This window comes from Tupaia chinensis, unplaced genomic scaffold (assembly GCF_000334495.1).
Source record: "Tupaia chinensis unplaced genomic scaffold, TupChi_1.0 Scaffold138921_1, whole genome shotgun sequence".
Taxonomy (NCBI): Eukaryota; Metazoa; Chordata; class Mammalia; order Scandentia; family Tupaiidae; genus Tupaia; species Tupaia belangeri.
Genome location: NW_006198812.1, coordinates 350,973 through 360,729, shown reverse-complemented (window position 1 = coordinate 360,729; position 9,757 = coordinate 350,973). Strand labels below are relative to the sequence as shown.

Genomic DNA, 9,757 nt, shown 5'->3' with positions numbered 1-9,757 from the left:
ATAAAATATAAATATATATATATATATATATATAATTCTCCACATAAAAACCTGTGCATGAATGTTAAAGCAGCTTTATTCATAATTGCCAAAACCTGAAAGCAACCAAGAGATGTTTCAACAGATGAATGGATAAACAGACTGTGGTATATCCATACAATGGAGTATTAATGCTAAAGAAAAATGAGCTATCAAGTCACAAATAAATATGGAAGAAATTTAACTGCATACTGCTAAATAAAAGCCAATTTTTGAGTATGCCTAATCTAAAAATCCAAATTTGTACCAGCCTCATATGCAGTGGTTAAAAACCACGCAGAGGAAGCCAGATCCCACATGGCCAACTAGGGTTGAGTTCTAGTGTCTTGAAAACAGGCTAGATGTGTGCATGTATGTGTGCCAGGATGGAGAATTAGATGTAAAAGAAAGATCATGGCATGACCAGGCCCCACTTGGGGGTGAATTATTTCTCTCTCTTTTGTGTGAGTGCAGGGCACATGTTCTGGCATTAAAAACAAAACAACACAAAACAAACAAAATAGAAGAAAGAAAGAGAGACAAAAAAAGAAAAGGAAACCCCAAATTCAAAATTCTCCAAAGTTAGAAATTTTCTGAGGGCCAAAAAGACTCCACAGCTAGAAAATTTTACACCTGACCTCATGTGACAATTTACAGCCCAAATGCAACACAAATAGATTGTATAAAACCATTGTCAGTCTGTGTATAAAATGTATATAAAACACAAATGAATTTCATGTTTAGACTTGGGTTCCATCCCCAATATATCTCATTATAATGTATAAGCATACATTGTAAAAATTTTTAAAAATCTGGGACACTTCCAATCTCAAGCATTTTGAATAAAGTATACTCAACCTGTATGTGATCTCAAACCATATGGCATTCTAGAAAAGACCAAACTATAGAAAAAAATAAAAAGATCTATGACTGCAAATAATGAATCCTAGTATAAACTATGGACTTAATAGTTAACTAGAATGTACCAACGTTGGTTCACTGAGTAGAACAAATGCACCACACCAACACACGATGTTAGAAACTGTGGGTGCCTGGGGGTGAGGGAGTATATGGAACTCTGTATTTTTGTTTAATATTTTTGTCAACTAAAAACCACCCTAACAATAAAGTCCATTAATGAAACCAAAACCAAAACAAATACTAATATACTAAAGAGCTTTTTGAGTTTGTCTCTCATGTTGATTAAAACTACTATACTCCTACTTTCCTCTAACTGCTGCCATTTTGTTCTGATTTTCTGTTAATAATTTTCATAGAAATCTTATTTTTTAATCCAAGGTGCCTTCCAGAATTATTCCTTCTTGCATATGGAGGTAAATAATTCTTCATAAGAAGTAGGAAAAATATTTCTTTTATTTATTAATCCAGTCAAAAATGATGAGCGCCAAACTAAAATTTCCAACCAAAATCCCAGAGATGAGCAAAATAAAAGCCTATGGAAATAAGGAAAAAGATAAAGAACAATTAGAGTATGTTTTTAAACCTTTACCCTCCTCAATAGTGTATTCTATATTTTAAAATATATCACTACATATAGCTACTATCCTGTAGACAGAATAGTATAAAATAACAAAGTATTTCTCAAAATAAAAATTGTAAAAGAAACAAACAAAAACAACCTACTCCAAGCTTTTTGCATGAGAGAAAATCTTCTCTGCTAAGTTTGAGATAAAATAGTCCAGGAAATACAAAAATCAAACACGTTGATGTGCTGGCACCTTTAAGTTGGAGGGAAAGTTAAAAAAGAAAATGTTGTCAGATTCAGATGTGAGACTGGGTAACAATTTATTCATTTTATTATGCGAATTTTTTGAAATAAAAAACTTACCAACCACACCAAATACATTTCTAATGTCAGGAACATATAATGCAAGTAAAACAATAATGATATTGAGTGCTAAAGTGATCAAAAAATGGCGAATCCATGAAAACGGAAAATTGGAGAAAAACATCATCATTAAAGCTTTTCTGGCCTGTGAAACAGAAAAGCACATTTAGGTAAAGAGGAAATGTCAAAGGCAAAATTTTTGTTTAGAGAAACCCATGCACGTTAACTACAATATTCCTCCCCCTAAACCATCAACATTCCAAAAATACAGCATAAACTATTAATGTTATTATAAAGTGTTTATGCACACAAACTAAATGTTTATCCATATAAATCTTTCTGTTATCCCATATAAATCTTTCTGTGTGAGCTCATAAAGATTACCTTGCATTATCTAGAAAAATTTTCATACATAATTTTTTTAGGTTGCATAATTTTAAAAATTACCAACAGTAACAATGTAATAAAATCTCATTTTCACTACATTCAATAGCTAGGACAAACAATTTAAAACAGAGTAAGAAATCATGCCATGAGAAAAGAACCCCACTTATGATTTTATTTTATATTACCTATCTTACAGTATGATATAAAAGCTAATCATTGTACTTCCCATTGCTAAGGTGGTAGCAGGTGGTCTCATCCCACAAAAGTGTATCCAGCCTCTGCTGCACTGGGGACACCATAGTCCACAGAGGGCGGAGACAACAACCCTTAAAGGCCCAGTTTTTAAAAACTCACTGTTACAGATGCAAGACTCCATGTAGAAGCATTTATACCCAAAGCTTCTGTTCTCATTTTCTCAGAAATTCTTTAGATTCTTACGTATAAGCAGTCAGAGGCAGAACAAAAATCTGTTCTGCCCCTAAAATGATAAATTTGGAAACAAATAAAGCATTTTGACTGGAAACTAAAATGTCTAAAATAAATTTACAACAAACCAGAAGGGGCGTATTTTTGCTGACTTGACTTTTTCCTCTTCAAGCACATTCTTTTGAAAACAGAATACAGAAAGGGGGATAAAAACCCCAAACTTTAGAAATGTAGTCTCTAAATTGGAAGCAATGCTGTGGGAGAGCGTAAATCTAAACTAAATCTCAAAAGGCACAAATTAGCTTAGTGGTTCACTTTTATTTGGGGGCTTTCATGGGGCCATATGTGAGCATGAGGTCTTTGATCATTACTTGACAAACGAGCAAGATATGAAAGACTAGATGTGACTCGACATTCTAGTCTGCAAAGAATTAGTGTTGCCATATTAGGGAGCCGCTACACTAAGCAACAAAACCTTTATGAGTACTTACAGGGAAGTGGATTAGTGGGACTGTCAAAAGCACAGCGAATAGTATGCATAACTTCACAGTCATGACAACAACATCATGTGGCAAGTATTTAGTATAACCTTGCAGTAATTCTGACTCCACTTTGTCTGTGAATAAAAAACAATAATAATAAGGATCATATTATAAACTACTAAGATTTTTCAGTAAGACTAAAATTATTTTACTTTGCACTAGAGATCTTACTAAATTTTGGATTCCTATTACTAAATCGATCTCTGGCCTTTTCTCTACCCTATGAAATACAGAGACATCTGTTAAATATCTTCTTGAATCCTACAATCCTTTTTTTTTTTTTAATCTCTTTTAATGAAATTATAAACTAGGACAGGCTGACATTCAAAATGTGGGGGTGACCAGCCTGTGGTGTGGTAGTCAAGGTGGCTGGATCTCACATGGCCAACTATGCAGTTCGAGTACAGGACTCAGTGGCTTGAAAAACATGCTGGGCGTGTATACGTGTGTGCCCAAACTCCTGAAAGGGGAGATAGAGAAGGTGTGGCCATTCTCCATGGAGGATGCTTTCCTCCCTCCCACGCCTGCTCCTCTAGTGAGTGCATATACTCTCTAGCAAATTATAAAAAAGAAAAACAGACAAAGATGTAGGGGAAGAGATTCTCTAGAAGCAAGCAGAAGCAGAAACAGAAGTCCTGAAATAGCAAAGAGAGCATGCACTTGAGAAAAAGAGTAGATCTCACATGTATAACAGTTGCTCAAATTCAGTGTGCTCTACAGCAAAGAGGGTAGTGGGTGCCAGGGCTGGAGATGTACTTAAGATCGAGTAACACAGCTCTGCACATAGTGTGGCCGCAATCTGGCAGGTCATAGAGATGCAACAATGACTTATGAAGAAAGGCATATTACAATCTGAACTAAGGAGTAGAGACTGGGGGTGGGGGGGAGAGGAGAGAGATCCTCAAAACAAGGAGGTAATGAGAATTCAAATTACTCTAATGGTGATAGAAATGGGAGCTGGATGAACTGACTACAGTATTAAAGACATATTTTATACAGCGTGGGACAAATAGACTAAGAGGAGATTAAGGGCCAGGAAATCTGGATTCTATTTCCAAATCTGTGAGATACTTGTGAGTCTTTGCAGAAATATGGCGAACTATTTTATTTCCATTTTCTGAATCATAAAATGAGCTATTAACACTTTTTAACACTTAACAACCTCACAGACTTTTAAATGGTCTGGTTATATGCAACATTTGGGCATTGGCCTGGCTCACCCGAGCAACACTTTCCTCTTCCTCACCATATAATGCTTTAACATCTGTAACCAGAGCAGTTATTATTAACCCAGGTACATACTTATAGGTCCCTTTAATCTGACAAAATTTAGATATTAACTAGTCTTGAGCTCTGGATAAAGAGACGTAAAGCAGGTCTAAATGCGGGAAGAATGGATTTATTACATATTCAAAATACATGTCACATGTCCACTTTTTACTTTCTCAGGATGAGAACCTTTCTAAGCCAGTCATTCTGTGTTTTTAGCTGAGCCTTAACATATGAAGGGATAGAGCACTTCTCCAGATTCAGACAAATCTCTACAAATCTCAAGGACCTGATCTCTGCAAGTTAGATCTGCCACTGAAATCAGGAGGCTGGACTGTTCAGTACCCACTGACAAAGATTATCCCAAAGTAGCAGAAAGTACATGGGATTAATATTCAGGAAACCTGCCTTTAATTCAGTAACAGGTCACGTCACCTCTCTGGGCTTAGCTACTCAGTCTATAAAATGAACCGAAGGCCTTAACTAACCCTTAACTAAGGCTTTGATAAAGATGTCAGACTCAATTAGCAATTTCTTTCCATAAGATAGAGCGTTACTGTTATCCTGCCACAAAGATACCAAAAAAAGTCTTTCTTGGTTATGATTAACAATGCAAAGAATTACTGTAAAGGGCAAATCAGTATCTATAACTTTATCTCTGGAGGAATTCTTTTTACTTATTTTTTCTTTTCCTATGATCTACCTATCTATTGATCTATCAATACCATGTGATTTTTCTTAGATATGTATTTCTCTATTATATAAAACTTTGGATACTCTGAAGAATTTGTATTGGTGAAGAAGGGATTAAATCAGAGACAGTGTAACAGTTTATTGACAACCTGGCAAATCTCTGTCTGGGAAACACTGTATATACATGATGAAAACCTTTAGCTTTCATGTTCAAACAACAATCATGGAAGATAGATAGATAGATAGATAGGCAAAAGATAGATGGAGATACACCTAGAACCTAAGTGAGCTAGATTTTTCCAAACAAAAACCTGGAATGAAGAAAATACGGGTTTTGGGACCATCAGAAGGCAAAATGGTTGCATCACTAGACTCCCATGCAGTCGACTATGGTTTGAGTCTTGGATCCAGAAGCTTAAACTCATGCTGGGTGCATGTGTGTGCATGCCCAAAATCCCAGGAGGAGACTGGAGGAGAAGGGATCATGGTGCAGTCACGATCCAGGGTGGGGGTGGGGCAATTTCTTGCTTTCTGTTTCTCTGGCAAGTGTATGTGCCCTATAGCAGAAATTTCTCTTAAAAAATAAAAAAGAGAAAATCTGGGTATTATTGCATAATTTCTGAGGAGGCAGCATAGTAATATAAAGGCTTTGAACAGAAACAAAACTAGACTCAAACCCCACTCCATTATTCATAAGCAGTAGGTATCTGTCCTAATTATGTAACCTAAATGGACCTATACCCACTTGCAGAGTTGTTAAAAGAATTAAGTATGTGGGAACCAGCAGTTAGCATAATGACTATGTCGCTGGACTCCCACATAGTCGACCGCGGTTCGCGTCCCAGACCTGGTGGCTTAAACCTCACGCCGGGCGCATGGGCGTGCATACCCAAGATGCCGAGAGGAGAATGGAGAAGGGATTGTGGCGTGACCATCCCCCCTGGAGGGCGATTTCTCGCTTTCTGTTTCTATGTCTCTCTCTGTCTGTCTGGCGAGCGCACACACCCTATAGCGGAAAACTCCAAAAAAAAAAAAAAAGAATTAAGTATGTATGTACCTGACAAGTACTTAAATGTTATCTCAATATATGTTTTAGCATTGGGACCAGCAGTTTAGCATAATGGCTATGTGCTGGACTCCCATGTAGTTGACTGCGGTTCGAGTCCTGGACCCAGTGGCTTAAACTCACTCCGAGCGCATGTGCTTGCATGCCCAAGATCCCAAGAGGAGAATGGAGAAGGGACTGCAGCTTGGCTATCCCCTCGGGGGGGGTTAGTTCTCATTTTTTTGTCTATCTCTCTCTGTTTCTATGGCGAGTGCCCACACCCTATAGCAAAAAAACTCTCTAAAAGAAAATAATAAAATAAATAAATATATACACATATACACACACATCACATACACATATAAACACAAATACTGGGTCCAGCAGGTGGCGTGGTGGTTAAGGGCACTGGACTCCCACATGGCTGACCACAGTTCAAGTTCCAGACCTAGTGGCTTGCTTTTTTGCTTTCCCTCCTTTCCTTCTCACTCTCTGTCTCTTTCTGCCCCTCTCTGGTCAAATTAAAATAAATCAATAAAGTTAAACAAAAAATTCTTTAAAAAAACTACAACTACTCTGCTATACTGAATTTTTTTGAACCTCAAGCAATCTGCTGTAGTCTTATTAACATAGAAAAGTCTTAATGAATTTAACTCTATATAAAAGCAAACCCAACAACCAAAAATTGAGCTTATGTACTTTGAAAACTTGGTTTTATTTAGCAATGATCAAAAAGCTTGACAAATTTGTTTTGCTTTTTTTTTTTTGCGGGGGGGGGGGAGTGAGAAATCGCTCCCCAAGGAGGATGGCCATGCTGCAAAGCCTTCTCCAGTCTTCTCTACAAATTTTGGCCATGTACACACACATGCAAGCCATGTTTTTCAAGTCACCAGGTCCGGGACTCAAACTGCATAAGCCATTTGGCTTCCAGCCACCTTAACCTCCACACCACCTGCTGGCCTGACAATCTGTTTTAGCTTTTTCTGTACCAAATCCAGTCAGGCACCATGTTTACAGTGGAAATAATGTTTTTGCTGATGGTATATACACAGACTTCTACCCTCATTCTACATCGATATACTAATTCAAAAGGCAGTGTTAGATAAATGGATGGCATTTGTTATTGTTGAATTGCAGACAGCAAGAAAAGATGGACTGTATAAAGCTAATATAATTCTCTTACACACTGAAAACTCTCAGTTAAGAGTCACAGCATGTACTGGAAAGTTACCATATTTAAATTTCATTAAAGATAGTAAGAAGAACGGTACAATGTTAAAAGATAGAGCACCTGAAATTATGAAACAATTACAGTAATAGTGAATCAATAATATTAGGTCATCAGAAAAGTCATGAGGCATTTTCTCATAGAAAAACATAGAGAAAATACGTCATGACTTTTCCAACCACCCAGGAGTAACAACAACAACAACAGGTACTTTACAGAGGCCTCTATGGCTCTATGCAGTTAACACACCACAGGTTAGGAAATTAAGACACTACAAAATAAAGTGTCCTGTTCAAGGTCCTATAACCAGTCAGAGCAGGGGAGTTATTTGAACCAGATATGATAGATTCCAAAACCCAAACTCTTTCCGCCAGCTTAGGAAAGGTAGCTGTTCAAGTACACATTGTCCTGAAACTTGTCACACTTGGTCCAGGAGAGAAGCTAGGGGATAAGTCAAGTGTCATCATCCGTCATCACGGGTGTCTAAAACCTGAAATGTGCACGAGGCTTTCACATGAAATCAGTCACGGCAGCTAAGGATCACCAAAGCAGTAATAGCCGTTTCCTTGGAGAGTAGTTATAAAAGCATTCATAAACTGAAAAGTGCATTCAGAATTTCGCAGGCTGAGTGTAACTCATGTTAATCATGTTTCTTGTTTGCAATGACACTAGAGGGCTCATAATTTTTTATTCTAGACTTTTAAAGTTTTTTCTTGAGGTTCTTATCACAAGACAAAAGAAAAAAAAAAATCCTAGCATACCAAGGAGGTAACTTTTCTAAGTAAAAGAAAATTTTAGTTTTTAAAATTAATTTAAAAGAATCTAAAAAAATTTAAGGAGAAACGTCACAGTGCCTCTGTACCGTGGCAGAAGTAAATGTACATCTCTGAACCCTGTGATAACTAAGTTTTAAGGTAAAGATGTCTGACATGTAAGTGCACAAATACAGTCCAGTAGAAAACCCTTTCCTTTCTCAATCTGTTTTTTTTTTTGCAACTATGATTAACTCTCCCAACACCCAAGTTTCTGAAGTAGAGTTTAATACACTGAATTTTTTTATTTAGAAAACAAAGTCATTATTGTGCATTTTTTTCTTCTTTGTGGTGCATTTTTTTTCTTGCAGAAAGATATCAATATCCCTAAACCTGAAGTTTTACTTAGGTATTTAAGAAAACTTCCATATAAACTTGTTAGTCCTAAACTTGATCTACTTTTCTAAGAAGGAGAATCAATAATTAAGGTCCCTAGGGCCATTGTAATCTTGTGGCCTGAACAAATTAACTTACTAATGAAAGGCAGGAAAAGAAAATCTATACTCAAGTGTGAGATCATCATATAACAATTTACTTTGTCATCTATAAATAAGAATATACTTACCGTAAAAAGTGAGGTACCCAAAAAGTGCAGATATAAAATAAATGAGAAAACTTAAAGCAATTGCTGTATTAGTTACATTCTGCATTCTTTTCTTTGAAGGGCTAAAAGACAAAAATGGTAAAACCAGACTCAGTGAATTATATCAAAAGAAAGGAGCAGGACCAGCAGTTGGCGTAATGGCTATGTCGCTAGACTCCCATGTAGCGACCGCAGATCAAGTCCCAGACCCAGTGGCTTAAACTCATGCTGGGTGCGTGTGTGTGCGTGCCCAAGACCCCAAGAGGAGAATGGAAGAGAAGGGATTGTGGCGTGGCCATACCCCCCCTGGGGGGGTGATTTCTTGCTTTCTGTCTCTCTGTCTCTCTCTGTCTATCTGGCGAGCTCATGCGCCCTATAGCATAAACCTCTCCAAAAAAAAAAGAAAAGAAAAAAGAAAAAGAAACAAGCATCTCCCAAGCTAATTATGAGGATTCCACAATTCTTCATGACCTAGTTCATCAATAACTATACACTAGAATTAAGTTAATAATTTTAAATTAGTGCGCAAAGATTACACTTTCTGGAAACATTTTCTACTTAGAACTCTTGGTTGTTTTCCCTTTTTAAAAGCTAACATTTAGGAGGAACCAGCAGTTAGCGTAATGGCTATGTCGCTGGACTCCCATGTAGTCGACCGCGGTTCACATCCCGGACCCAGTGGCTTAAAACTCATGCCGGGCGCATGTGCGTGCGTGCCCAAGATCCTGAGAGGAGAACAGAGGAGAAGGGATTGCGGCGTGACCATCCCCCCCTGGGGGGTGATTTCTCGCTTTCTGTCTCTATGTCTCTCTCTGTTTGGCAAGCGCACGCGCCCTATAGCAAAAACCTCTCAAAAAAAAAAAAAAACAAAAACAAAACCAACACTTAGGGGAGCCAGCAGTTAG

General features: G+C 37.3%; 1 protein-coding gene across 1 annotated transcript in view; it reads right to left on the bottom strand.

Moving 5' to 3' along the window:
* Positions 1–540: 540 nt before the first annotated feature.
* The window catches only part of SLC38A6 (solute carrier family 38 member 6), a 64,659-nt gene continuing 55,442 nt past the window's right edge, over positions 541–9,757 (bottom strand). Inside the window, exons 12-16 of the mRNA XM_006161768.3 lie at positions 8,835–8,935; positions 3,172–3,296; positions 1,868–2,012; positions 1,663–1,757; positions 541–1,472 (exon numbers count right to left, since the gene is read on the bottom strand). Coding sequence (XP_006161830.2) covers positions 1,392–1,472; positions 1,663–1,757; positions 1,868–2,012; positions 3,172–3,296; positions 8,835–8,935 — 547 coding nt within the window. The 3' untranslated portion in view covers positions 541–1,391. The remainder of the gene's footprint in view (positions 1,473–1,662; positions 1,758–1,867; positions 2,013–3,171; positions 3,297–8,834; positions 8,936–9,757) is intronic.